At 53.8% G+C, this 14,097-nt stretch overlaps 1 protein-coding gene across 3 annotated transcripts in view; it reads right to left on the reverse strand.

Moving 5' to 3' along the window:
* Positions 1 to 821: 821 nt before the first annotated feature.
* SSH1 (slingshot protein phosphatase 1) overlaps positions 822 to 14,097 on the reverse strand; it is a 59,930-nt gene continuing 46,654 nt past the window's right edge. For all 3 annotated transcript variants that reach the window (XM_047696731.1, XM_047696732.1, XM_047696733.1), the window contains 4 exons: positions 13,885 to 14,031; positions 12,129 to 12,329; positions 9,488 to 10,055; positions 822 to 6,986 (listed from right to left, as the gene is read on the reverse strand). In XM_047696731.1, the coding sequence (XP_047552687.1) occupies positions 5,733 to 6,986; positions 9,488 to 10,055; positions 12,129 to 12,329; positions 13,885 to 14,031 (2,170 nt within the window). In that variant the 3' untranslated portion in view covers positions 822 to 5,732. The remainder of the gene's footprint in view (positions 6,987 to 9,487; positions 10,056 to 12,128; positions 12,330 to 13,884; positions 14,032 to 14,097) is intronic.

Consider the following 14,097-nt stretch of genomic DNA (forward strand, 5'->3'; position numbering starts at 1 on the left):
GTGCCCGCCAAGCACGTGTGTACCTCACATCTCCCAGTGGTCCTGGCAGCCGGGGGTGCGGGGACCACGTTCACTAGGTCTCGCCCATTACAGCATAAACACAGATGTATCACATCTAAAGGCAGTGAAGAGTGAACGTGAGGCCCCATGCTCTTTCCCCTGACTGCGCAGCCAGAGCAAAGAACACCAAGATAGCAGGGTTTAAAAATGAGAGTAGGAGTAATAATAAAAATAAAAATAAAAATAAAAAAAATAAACAGAAAAAGAAAAATGAGAGTAGCTCAGCTTCACGAGTCACCAAAGGAGTGCCACCAAAAGGTCCTGACCTGCAGTGCACTGGGGCCTGGGCACGAGAGAAGCCTTTGTTGTGGGCAGCAACTGAGGGTCCCTGGGATTCCTGCCTTGGCCTCCAGCAATCATTAGCCTCCACAGTCTCCTCTCCCACAACCTGTGGCTGGACTAGCTCAGGCGGTGGTGTTGAACACACTCTAGCTTTCTGCTTTCGTGTAAGAGGTGCCCACCCAGAGCCCAAGTCCCACCCTGGCAGGGACAGGTTTTTTGGGTATCCAAATGACCACCCACAAGCAGGCCTGCTTCCTTACTCATCAAATTGGGAGGAAAAACAAGACCATTCCTGGAGGAGCTAACATTGGCTTCTTTGGTTCTTTCTTCCGTCTAATGTATCTGGGTTTTTATACCATGGGGCTTAGCACAAGGCAGGTGCTCAGTAAAGACTGGCTGTCAGGATGGCGCGGGTATGTTGACTGTCTTGGCAACGACTGAAGCAGCAGCTTCCTTTTGCATGAGTTCACACGCCGTCAGACGTTTATAAAGAACAAGTTTATTTTCATCACAAGAAGCACACAGACTATTACAGTACACACCAACAGAAATAAAAAAAAAAGTGCATTATGCATCTTCTACTGCAAATTCACAGTACAAAAGATACTGCCTTTTAAATATATAATATAAAAAAACACGAAGAAAAATAGAATTAAAAAAATCATCAATATCTTAACGCAACACACTGGAACCCACTGGCAGCTTCTGAAAACCAAAGAACTTATCTTAGCTCCTCATTTTGCAGGGGCTGGTGTCTGTCCCCACATTTGGTGGCAGCGAGCTCAGGACACCAGCAGAGGAGGAAACACAGGGAGGCCTAGGTGGTAACACATCTCTATTTAAAGAGCACAATTGTGCGATGAGGGGGAAGGGGGACGGTGCCACCCCCTGGCTGGCTAGCGAACCAAATTCTGTGCTTTCCTTGCTACTGCGGGACACCCGGTGAGCCAGCGCCAGCCTCGCCTGCAGGAACCACCAATGCTGCTTGGACAGTGGTAGGGTGGGGAGGACACCCCCACGCCCTGCATAGGACTGCACAGCAGATGAGCACAAGCACGGGGTAGGGCAAGCTCCAGCCCTCACGCCAACCACCACAGCCAAGGCAAAGGCCCAGTCACAGAAGGTGCGAGCTTACCAGTTTCCCATAAATACACAGTATTTGTAAACTATTATTAAGGCACTCAATTGTAAAACAATAATTACAGTGTCGGAAAAAGGAGGGAGGAAGCAGCCACCTTCTTGTGCAGCAAGGCCAACACAAAGGACAGCGCGGAGGGACTGGAGGGCTGGTTGTAGACTCCTGTGGCAAAGACGGACCGAAGCCAGGGCCCGGGGCTAGACAAAAGGGTGTGTGTTTGTGGGGGTGGTCAATGTCCAGGTCTATGGAGAGTAGTGCTGCACATGGCCCCACTCCACATCGGTCAAGGTGATCCACTTTGTACTTGGGGGACACAGCGTGTGTGTGGATGGGAGAGAAGTGGCCCGCGAGATGGTCTGCTTCAAGTTGCACATATATATGTGCATATATATTATGCACGTATGTATGCAGAGTGAGTTCATACACATAGGTGTTCAGCTGCAGGGCACACAATGAAAAGACCAAGTAGTGAGCATGGGGAGGGGGTGTCAACCAACTCCCTTTGTTTGGCATGCAGCGTTGGCAAGAGCCTGCAGGACGGGAGTGGGGCGGGTGCACCCTCACTGTGCCCAGCATCACCAATTTCTTGGCCTGCCTAGCTCCTGCCAGAGGTCACGTGGTTGCCCTCACTGGGTTGGGGAAGCTCTGCTAGGTGGCCAGTCAGAGGAGGGCTGGGTGGAAAGTATTCCGGAACAAAGCGTTTCTGGTCAACAGAGAGCACGTCTTTCTTCAGACACCCTGGATAAGGTCGTTTGTGTGACCTTGCCTAAATGATGCATCACTTCTCACTGGGGAGAAATGGTCCTAGGGGAGTAGGGGGAGTCCTGAACCTTCTGGGTTCTGGCCCGTGTGGAGACAAGAGCGCCCAAGGACAGGGCCAGCCTCGAGATGCTAATTCTATTGCGACTTTGGCTCCACCCTGTGGCATCCCCTGGGCTTATGCAGGAGAGAAAAGGCTTTCGAATGAGATGGAGTGGTTTTTGGCTAGAGGAGTGGGGGGGTCACAGAAGGGAAGGCTGGATGGTGCGGCCACCGTGAGCAGCTGGTGAGTGATCTCACACATGACAAATGGGTGTCACTGCCCAGGAGCGCGCTGTTCGGCACCCAAAGGTCAGCATTGGTCCCCTCGAAGAGATCAAAGAAACAGGGAATGCCAAGAGCAAGAAGCCTTGTGCTGAAGTTCTTCAGCGATGACCATCGCTCCGACCCCCAAAAATAGCTCCAAGGCAAAGAAACCGGAATGGGAGTTATCGAATCACGATCAGAGGGCAGTGTGGTTCCTCCTCTCCCCAGATCCAGGTTCCCCCTCATACGTAACAAAGCTTGACGAGCAGCAGCCCCCACCCCACCCGGATCGAAGCAAGCTGAAGATCTAGGGAGGTTGAGTCTAACTTGCAGCGTGTCGCACGAGTTACAGTGAGACAGACAGAGGTGAGGCGGTACAAGAGAGCAGTTCAAGACTCAGGGAGATCATCCAGCGGATCTGGAAAACTCCCGTTCTCTTTTTTAACAAGGGCATTCCCCGAAGATGGTGGTTATCAGGATCAATGACTTTCACAGCAGAAACTCCCTGCCTCCCGCGTGGGCCCCCCACATTCAACATCAGCAGCAAGTTTGCCAGCAGCAAGATCCCAGACGGATGGAACGCTGGTCAAGATGCGGCGTAGCTTACAGCACAGGCTTTCTTTTCAAAGGTCAGCGTGAGTCTGTTTGCCAGGGTGCCCCTGAGCCTGGAAGAGTGCTCTTGGTGATGTGGGTCTTGGAGAAAAGTCCATATCCTTTCCTCTGGGCCAGAGTGCTAGCCATCCAATCAAGAACGCCCCCATTTAGCTTTGATGATGGGGCCCTGGGCCCTGGTCTGTGTAGACCTGACATACAAGCCCTGCTTGTGCAAACAACAGGGTCGCCAAAAGCCAGACTTGCTCAAATTTGTAATTCTCCTTCTACGCTTTCAAAATTAAAGTTTGCAAAAATATATTTTTCCCACACACCAGACACGTGAGGTTAGAAGAGCAACATAAGCCTGGCAAGCATCAAATCTAAAGGATGGTTTGCCACAAAAATGGAGCCACAATGCGAAGTTTCATTTGGCAAAACATATATGAACTCGGTTAGGTTTTTGAGAATGACGTTTCTTTTGGGTGGGGGCAGGGAGTGGGAGGGGAACCCAACAGGGTTTCTAGGAAGTAGTAGATAATCACCCTTTAAGGTGATTTCGAATGACAGGGGTGGGAAAACAAATTCCTATCAAATAACATTATGATTTAAAAAACAAAACAAAACAAAAACCAACAACATTGGGGAGGAAAAGTTCCTGGAGAGAGTGTTTCTGCACAAACTCCACCCACTAGCTGAAATGTGAACCACACCCCTGTCTGCCCTTGTTCCTGAAAACCCTGCCTGTGGCGCCCTAACCCTAACCCAGATCTGACTACTGTAAGACCCGAGATGGCAGCTCCTTCGGCCACTTTCTGAGCGTGGTCGGCGCCAAAGGCTTCTAGTTTGACTGAATAAATCCAGCGGACAGCTCAGTGCACACTATACTTCGGGCAACTATCGGCCGGCAGCACCCAGCACCTCCGGGCCTACCCCTACCCTGCAGGACAGCACATGGGGGTTGGGCGGGCAAGGTCTGGGTCGGGAGAAGACACGGCCTGGGCCTGAGGTGTCCAAGGGGCAGGGCAGGTCTTGGAATTTGGCAGTTTCTTTCTGGAGGGCCCTGGGCAGCCCTGTGTTGTGGAACCAAGGGTCAGCAAACCTTTTCTCTAAAGGGATCGGGAGTATCTCAGCCTGTGCAGGCTACACGGTCCCTGCTGCATATTAGATTGTTGTTTTTAACAAGCCCTTAAAAACATAGAAGCTTCTTAGCTCAAAGGTCCGTTACCAGAGTTTGCGGACTCCCTGGATGAAACCTTTCTTACTACCAAGCATCTTTTTTTTTTTTTCTCTCTCTCTCTCCAAAATACTTTCAACAGCCTGTCTTACTGACCAACACCAGCGGACTCCCTCCATCCACGCCCGGAGCCCGTGGCTATGTGATGGGCGCAGCTCACCTGATTCTGAAAGGGGCCTCCCAGAGCCCCGGCCAGAAGTACAGAGCCCTCTTCCACTCTGACCTCACCGCCAGGAAGGGCGAGAGAGACGGAGCAGTACCTCATCAAAGGAAGCGGTGACTGTAAACATCTATGAAGCTTTTCAATGGTCTCATTTCTCCGAGAGGCTGTGGCAGGGCTGTTCCTGGAGAGGGGCTGGCAGAGCGGCTCACGACTGCTTAGAGGCCCCTTTCCTTCGTGAACCTGCTCCTGTGACCTCATGGGCCCAAGGGCTCCTGGCAGGACAATCCCTGTCTCAGACCCACCACCCCCGCCACACACACTCGAGCTCTCTCAAAGCCTCAAGGCAACCACATCAGGTTCAGCAGCAGAGGAGACTCAGTGATGCTCCGTGGGTCCTTCTCCCCAGACTGGGGTCAACTTACATGTCACCATTAGCAATGACTGAGGACGTCACATATACACATCCCCCCCCCCCCCTCACCCCAGTACTGGCCAGATGCACACCACTCTGCTGGGACCACACACCAGGACAAGGAATTCAGCTGCACTGATCATCTCCACGCACCACAGGGTCGGTCCAACGACAGCATTCGACAGCCTGTTATGACTTTACCTAGCGGTGTTGCATGTAGTCGACTTAGGACTTTTTTGGGGGACCCCACCGAAAAAATAAGAATTAAAAAAAAAAAATCTCTTTTGGAAAAACCTTTTCTGACACAGCATTATTCCCTGGAACCAGCCTTGGTCACGACTATATTTTAAAAAATAAAAAGCACAGCAAGAACAGAGGTAGGACTTCATACTGCCATCCAAGGGCTTCCCCGTGAGGGCCTGAATGAGCTAGGAACATGCGCCGTGGTCGTGTAGCCTTCATGGTGCATACGCAGTGTTTGGGGAGTGTGTGCATGTCTGTGTATGCTCTTTTTAAAAACAGGATTCTTCCTGAAAACACAGGGCTTGGGGAGCAGAGTTCTATATCTACTGGCCGATGGCTTCTGGCTCTCCCGGGCCACTTGACTGGCACCCCCCCCTTCTCCTTGTGCTGGGTTCTTCTTTTTCCTCTCCTCCTCTCTGCAGTGAGAGCGGGAAGAGTTAGAATGTCACTTGTTTAGGAGACATCACGGCCGAAACCCACAGTGAGACACAGGGAGGAACCGGTGGGAACGCACGTCTGAGTAAATACAGCAAGAGGCCGGTCAGCTTCTGCTCGTCCACGAGGGGCTTCTCAAGTGTTCTGAAGCAGGTTTCCCTGATGGCCGAGAGGTCACAGCTGGGTTCCCTGGGGGTGCCTGGGGCTCACGCAAGAAGGAAGACTCGCTCGACTGGGCGTCCCGGGAGTCGGTGAGGGTGGACACATCTGGCTCACCGGACAGGTCCTCTGTTGAGAAGTTGAGACTTCCAAGCTTGGCCAGAGAGTGTGAGCGTTTCAGTGGGGATGAGACAGTGAGGCCTGCCAGCCGGAGCCGGGTCTCGATCTCCTGTGTCCGCTGCTTCACCAGGCCCGGCTTGCCTCGGACGCTGTGGATGCTGTCGCTGCTGGAGCTCCGCGTCAGGTTGGAGCTCATGGAGGACGACGTGGGAGTGTAACAGATGGTCTTCAGGAAGTCTTTTGAGAAGTGACTGGCGTGATCCAGGCGACAGAGGAAGGGACTGGGGCTCTTGGGTGGGGCGACTTCGAATGGAGTGGGGATGGCCTCTGACTTCTCATTGCTCCCCGAGAGGCTGGGCAGAGCTGGGGGCCCCAGCGGAGGGACAGGAGCCAGATCAGGGTTCTCCTCGGGGATGCTGGCTTCTAGCCTGCTGGCGGGGCCATCCCTGCAGGGAGACACAGGGTCTGCGAGCGTGCCCTTCAGCCTCTCCAGTTCTTTGGTGTGCTTTCGGACCAAGCCCGCCTTCTGCAGCTGAATGATGGATTCCTGGTGCTGCATCAGGTAGCTGTTACTTGTCGGCTTATCAGCTTCTTTGCTGAACAGAAGCCGCAGGTCCTTGGCTGGTTTTGGGTCTTTCTTGGGTTGTGAGTCATCCTTCGCTACGTCCATACTTGGAGGGTTCTTATCACAGTGAGAATTCTTCAAAAGGAGGGACTTTGGCAGGACTTTTTGGGTTTCTCTGGAAGGTTCCAGAAGGCTAGCTGGTAGTTCTGGGGCTGCTGCGGCCCCAGAGCCACCGATGTCTGACTTCCTTGAGCCTGCTGGTGGTAGGAATGGGGGACTTTCGCTGGGGCCAGAGGCCAGTTTCTCTAAAGCTCGGGACCTGCTGGACGTGTGGGCCACAGGGGAGGATGTGAGGTGTGGCAGGAAGGTTGGCTGGGTACAGATGGCAGGAGCTCCGGGGTTCTCACCCCGCTCCCTGAAGGCCTCGGGAGTCCCGCTGGCTATAGGGTACACGCAGTCAGCACAGGACTTGTAGGAAGGCTTCACCTTGTTAAGGATCCCAAATATAGCATCGTGCTGAAAGGGGATAAGAACATCGTGAGTATACAACAGCAAGCCAGAGGCCACAAAATACGAGGAGGGGCTGGAGTGGGGCAGGCCAGGCACTGCAGAGGCAGTGCCCCTTGTTCGGTTAGCACAGGAACGCAGGCCTCTTGGAACCCACCTGGGCGTGAACAGTGGTGGTTACAGGGCTGAACCCAACTTTCCAGAGGCTACGGGACTATGATCCTGGGCAAATCTCTGGCCACACAACCAGCACAGCATGGTCAGGAGCAGAGCCCTCTCAAACCCATCTTCACCATTGCACGCCTCTCCCTTCCTTTCCCTTTTAGAAAGAATCTATGCTTAGGGCATATGTAGTCTGGAAACAGGGCTCTGCCCTTCTAGCATGAACACAGTGTGGCTCCAAAGAACCACCATCCAGCCATTGGCTGTGGCCTTCAGAGTGAGGTGGTCGAAGGCAAAAACCGGTACAGACCCAAGCACGGGTGCTCACAGTCCCGGATGAGGGCGCCAGGCTGAGGTGGGTTTATTACCAATGGGGAACATGTCGGCACTGTTTTCTGAGGAAAGCCATCTCCCTCTAGGTGAATGTGATGTGCGCCTCCACCTCGGACCCTCTCACACCTCCCTCACACACCCATCAACAGACAACAGGGTCCTACGGGCTGAGGCGGATAGCGGTTTAGCTGTGAGATTCCCAAGCTGGCCTAAAACAAAGGCCTCCTGGCAAAGGGCTGCTGGCCCATGCTTCTCCCCGCCCCCTGCCCACGGCCCTGACCGTCAGGGCCTAGTCCCATCCCGTCTCACAGACGTAAGTCCCCCAAAGTAAGACGTCCTGGAGTGGTCCCACACTGGAGGAATCGTAAAGAAACCCAGGCAGGATTCCTAGAGGCTGCAGGGGGGCACACGAAGAGCGTGTGGTTGGGGAGGTGGGAGGCTGGATTTCCTGTAGAATCAGGATTCCTGGGGCCGGCTTCCACCTCAACCGGTGAGACCTGAACTCTTGACCCAGAAATTTTCCCGAAGCTCTGACCAAAGTTTTCTCCTAAAACCTTTAGAACCTAATGTTCTAAAACACGGCGGAACATCCCCCGGTAGGAGATTGAAGACCACCTTTCAGAGCCCAGGGGGCAACAGGGCAGGAGCAAATCCTCCCATCCGACTCATATTTAGGGAGCGCCTGTCACGTGTCAGGAGTTGGGTCAGGCACAGGGGCTGCGAAGAAGACAAAGACAGTCCCTGCCCTCAGAGGGTCGCATGTGAACCAGCAAACTGAGTGACACGTGTCAGGATGGAGAGGGGTAAGCTCAAAGTGCTCCGCAGAGGGAAGGCTTCTCTGAGGAGCTGGACCTCCACTGAGACCGCTAAGCAGGTGCTAAGCGGGGAGGGGAGAGGAAGCGCGGTCCCCTTGCAGCGGAAGCCCTCACCAACCTGGCACCTTAGTTAGCAAATAAGATTTGAACAAATGAATGAGTGCTTGTCTCTGGGTCCTATTCCCTGGAGAACCTCACCCATTCAATCCAGCTCTGGCCAGTAAAGGCAGGCTGTCCTTTATGTACCTTCTTACCCACACTTCTCCTGCTCTTTATCCTGCCACCCACTCGGTGCCATTTCAGACTGATGGACACATTACCATCCCAGACAGATGTTTTGTATCATCTGTCTTTATGTGTATTTGCTCTTTGAGTGGGAGAAATTCATGAGTAATTAACATTCAGTCTGGAGGTCAGTAGATGGGACTTCCCATTTCACTTGTATTAGAACGTGGGAAAGACAAACCCTCTGGATATGGGAACGCATTTCTGAGTGGTCTTACTTGTGAATCACGGCTGTCTCAGAAGATGGACAGGGAGGGCGGGGGGGGGAACGGAGCTCCTTGGCCCTAGTCGTGGCAAGAGCTAGTGCAGAGTGAGGGTGGGACCCGGGAGGTGGGCGGCTCAGGACACCAGCCTCGGCTCCCAGGCCACTCGGAGGAGAGGAAAGGCTGGCAGAATTAGTGATTTTCTGAGCAAGGGCCAGCTTGCTAGGACCTTGCTGCAGAAACCCACCAAACAGGATAGCCACTTGGGACTCAGAGAGTCAAGCATTAGCGCAGGAGCGGGAAGAGCAGCTATTTGATGATACTGAGCAATTACATCAACTTCTTCAGGGTGGACTGTGGTTATGTCACTCACTGAAGCTTCTGTGCATGGAGCAACCCAGCTGGGGTTTGGCTCAAGATGATTCAGAGTGTGGGAAATTGAGTGGGGCGCGCGGTACAGCCTCGGGTTGATAAATGCTGAAGCTGGGTAGTAAGTCTTGTTTTACATTTTACATAAGAAGGATATTGAGTCGGAAGCTCTGCCTGAGCCGTGAATGAGGCGCATGGGGTGGGGGAAAGCAGTGGGGGAGAAGACCTGCAGGGAGGAGCGCCGGTCCCGCACAGCCCGGCCCCACAGTGCACCTGCACTTCCAGGCACCCGCAGCCACACTCCAGTAATGCCCTCTGCCCTCCGCGCCACCCCGCTGCCCACCTCGAAGTCCTCCGGGCAGCTCCTCTTGCTGTTGTTGTTGTTAAGGTTCTCCCGGTTGAGCAGGCTTTTCTCGAGCTGGGGTGGGGGCCGTCCCCACTGCCCTGCTCCCGGGACCTCCTCCCCTTCCATCTCCTCCACCTGTGGCGAGGAGCCACTCAGGACCTTGGGGCTCCCAAACTCCAGCTTCTTCTTCACTTCCTTCTCACAGAGTCCAGAAGCTTCCTGGGGATGTCTGGCTGGTGTGTGCGCCTCGGCCGGCTCGGCTGGTTCCTCCAAAAGGGCATCCCTCTCCAGATCCTCCAGGTGGACCAGGCTGCCAGTTTCGTCGCTGGGGGAATGCAGGAGGGGGTCTGAGAGCCGCCGGAAGCAGCAGGGGAGAGTGGGTCCCCCTGGAGTGCCGCTGTCCGGGAAGCCGGGCTGGGCAGCATCGTCCAGGCAGGGCAGCCGGGCCTCCGGGGCGCCGTCCAAAGTCTCCGGCAAAAAGTCCCCAGACCCTGCTGGGCCATCCGACGGCTGCTGGAGGCAGGTCTCGCTCTGCTGGCGCCACAACTTGTTGTGCCGTTGTTTGCTGTGGGGGAGGAAGAGCAGAGGAAGGTCATGGGAGGGTGATACCCTAAGGGTCCCAGGAGGAGTGCCCAGGGCTGGGCCAGCAAGAGACAGCTCAGGGCTGACAGAAACAGCCTCGGAACCTCAACCTGCACGGCTCCTGGCGGAAGCCCTCAGTGACTCTGCCACGCAACGACCACATGGCAGACACATGACTGGTCTAGACAGATAGCTTTTAAAAACAGGTCTCATGATACCATGGTAGTATGGTTATAACGTATCTTTTTAAAAAAGGTTTTATTTATTTATTGACAGACAGAGATTCACAAGTAGGCAGAGAGGCAGGCACAGGGAGAGAGGTGGAAGCAGGCTCCCTGCTGAGCAGAAAGCCTGATGTGGGGCTCGATCCTAGGACTCTGGGATCATGACCCAAGCCGAAAGCAGAGCCTTTAACCCGCTAAGCCACCCAGGCGCCCCTGGTTATAACATATTTTTAATGTAAGGATCAAAAAAAAAAAAATTGTAACGTGGACTCAGGCACATAAGTCACCTCCAGAACCCTTGGGGCACCAGTACCAACATCCTGCAGGTGTGTGGGCTATGACGGGAGCAGGAGCTGGGAAAGGATGTGGATTAAGGGCCTGCCGTTGTTTTTAGGGGTGCCTCAGTTGTTAAGCATCTGCCTTGGGCTCAGGTCATGATCTCAGGGTTCTGGGATCGAGCCCCGCATCGGGCTCCCTGCTTGGCAGGAAGCCTGCTTCTCCCTCTCCCACTCCCCGTGTTTGTGTTCCCTCTCTCACTGTGTATCTTTCTACTAAATAAATAAATAAAATCTTAAAAAAAAAAAAGAAAGAAAGAAAAGGGGGCGGGGGCTGCTGTTGTTTTGAAACATATGGGAGCACCACAACCTGTCGAGTCCGCTCTATGTGCCCATTCCAAGCAAGGCCAAGAGGGCCCCAAGATGGGGTTTCAAGTCAAGGTCAGTGCATTGTGGTTGTGCCCCCAGCCTGAAGACCCCTGGTGAGGCTGTGAGGCGGCAAACCCCTAATGGCAGCAAGGGTCTGAAGAGCTAAGGGAAAGGAGGGCAGGATGCCCCCGCCTCCTCCCCACCCTTCTCCGCCTCCCCTCGTCCAGGGGCCCTGCCTGTGGATCTGTCCAGCCGCTCCCTGGGTGACAGGAAAGGGACTCCAGAGATGTCCAGAGCTATTCTCAGACCCTGTTCCACCCTGCCAGGGCACCCCTGCTTGCTCACACTTGGCCAAGAAGCCCATGGACTGTGCCTGTGGCCTCGTCCTAACACCAGTTAGAAATCATCCAGGGAGAAGAGTCCCAGAGTCTGGGTGGAACCCGCCTCCACGCGGCCTCCCTGCACCAGAGCCGTGGGGGCCAGCAGACCTGACTGTGCCCTCTCCCTTGTGCTGCCTGCAGGCTTTGTGACATGGGGCATGCTAACCTCCAGCGTCCACTCTTCATTCCCCTGTACGCCCGGGATAACCTGTCCTTGGCAGACCTTTTCTAGGTGGGGGTTGGAGATTTCCAAAGCTCCATTTTATTCACCACAAGCCACCTCTAGCACGGCATCTGCAGAGGTCAACCTGTGCAGTCCTCAGGTAAATCTCACAACAGCTTTCCCTACCAGGTGGGCTTGGGCTGCAAACTCAGAAGGGGAAACCAGGGCTGGGGGAGATGGGCAAGCTGGCCCAGCTCATCAGTGCCGGAAGCCAGTCCACCTTGCCATCCTCGGACCTGCCCTGTGGCAAGACCCGGCCCAGGGCTTGGCAGGAACAAAGCAGATGCTCAGGAAACGGGGACAGCCGCGTGCCTGCGCCACCCATGACGTCATGCCTTGGATGAGAAGCCGTACACCGTTCCCTCCAGCAGCAAAACAGCTTTCTCTGCATGCCAACAAAATCAAACAGATCCCTCCTGGAAACCACGAATCAAACCCCAAACAATAGTTGTTTTTCTCAGCCTGGATCCTCCCCACTACACCCCCCTCCCTGACCAGAGGCGGGATTTTAGCTGCAGAGGCCACTGCCAGGCCGGACGGGAGCCCAGTGGGTTCTGCCAACCCATCCCGCAGATGCTCACCCACCTCGCGTCCAAGATGCCTTCATACTCAGACAGCTGCCTCATGAAGCCTGCGTTGGGCCGTGTAATGCTGCGCTTCTGCTTCACGTAGTTGTACGCTTTTTCCAGAGGCCAGCCAAATTCCTTCATTGCATAGGCTATGACCGTGGAGGCAGATCGGCTGACACCCATTTTGCAATGTACCAGGCACTTGGAACGGTTCCTCCTGCAGAAGCAGGGGAGAGGGTCCCAAAACGTTCACGATTTCACTCTCTCAGGTTTTACCCAGTGTGTTTTTTTCTTTCCTTTAAATGCTGAAGTTATCTCTGTGCCCAGACCCCACCCCTGCCTTGTCCTGATATTGAGGCAGCAGATGGCCACACACCCTCAAAAGGAAATAACTTCACTGCAAAATCAATTAGCACACAATGGGAAATCGAGATAAATCAGTCCTTGCCTTGCCAAGTTGTGCTGGGAGAGCTCCCAGATCGGTGGCCCTCAGGGACAAAGCAGGATCACTGGGATGGGCCAGGGGACCAGAAACTCCTTTGCAGGAAGCAAAGGGGCAGTGCAAGGGGCATCTGTAAAAGCTCTCCAGCTGACCCAGCAGATGGAGATGAGGAACGGGTGACTGCAGAGAAAACGGGGCCAGCAAGTGGAAGGCCACGAGGCCCTTGGGAGGGCAAGATGTTCGCTACAAAGGGAGGGTTGAGGAGCCAGAGTGAAGACAGTGGCACCCTGGACTTGGATGAGGGGAAGAAGGCAGGTGGGCTGGTCATTTGTAAGGAGGCGGTTCTGGCCTGGGCAGGACTGACTGCACAGAAATGGCAAGGTTGTGTTTCTCCAGACCTCATCGGCTTGAAAATGGGAGGGTACACAATGCTGGAAGGGGCTGCACCGGGACAGCTTTATTTGTACAGGAGGTAGACCCACCAGCCTGTCTGTTTATACTGGAAGCAGCTGGCCTGTCAGGTGGGTCTGGGCCCCTTTCCTAGACCACAGGCTTCAAATTCATCCCCATCTGTCAGTGCATTTTGTTTTGTTTTTGTTTTTTTGTTTGACTGCTGGTCTGGAATCTATCCCCCCAGGAATGCAAACAAACTAAGATTCGGTAAGGACATGTTACGGAGCTTTGACCTTAAGGGATTACAAAGCAGAAGACGGGGTTTCTCTCCATAGCAAAGGGTTGTCTCTGTATTCTGGACTTTAGTAAGGCAGAGTTGTTCCAGAGGAGAATAAGGGGAGGACAAAAAAACAGGTGATGCCAGTAACAGGCTCAGAGCAACGGGGACCTCTGACGGTCTGCCCCATTCTATGAACAGGAAAACTGGATCAACTCAGGTGCAGAAGGCGGGCCCTCCCTCCAGGCTCCTGCCTGAGCAGCTTTCTCTGGGGAAGCAGCCCCAAAGGTGCTCACAGTCCATGCACGACCTGCCCACCCCCTCCTTTGACTCAGCGACTCCCCATAGACAGAGTTCCCATGAATGTCTACTGGATATGAGACCCTTGCCTGGAAGCAGTGCTGACGACAGAAGTGGGGTCTGATGTCCCAATCGATGATGGGGGAAACAAAGGCTCATTGGGGCCCCCACCCTGAGAAGATCAATGACTGTGCCTTTTTGGTGCTAGGGGTCCTGTGGTCTAAAACCAGAGGCCTACCAGATATCAAAGGCTCCACAAACCAGAGATGTCTTTGTCTGGGACTGCCATCAATTTCTGCCCACCCAGCATCTGCCAGTTACTTCTTCAAACCAGCTTCTTGGGCTTCTCCGCCCACTTACTTTGCTTTGTTTATGAAATGGTACGCTTCGTTCCAGTGAGCAAGAAGGTCTGTTGTCTCTTCGTCATAGACTCGGATGTTATGATATGCAAATAAGCCAGGAAAAAAATTATCTATTTCCCTGGTGACATTTAGAATGTAGTCCACACTGTAATGAGAAAAAAATAAAGAACAAATTTGGAGAATCAGAATGAGGAACGACAAAAAAAAAAAA

The sequence above is a fragment of the Lutra lutra genome, chromosome 12 (assembly GCF_902655055.1).
Source record: "Lutra lutra chromosome 12, mLutLut1.2, whole genome shotgun sequence".
Lineage (NCBI taxonomy): Eukaryota > Metazoa > Chordata > Mammalia > Carnivora > Mustelidae > Lutra > Lutra lutra.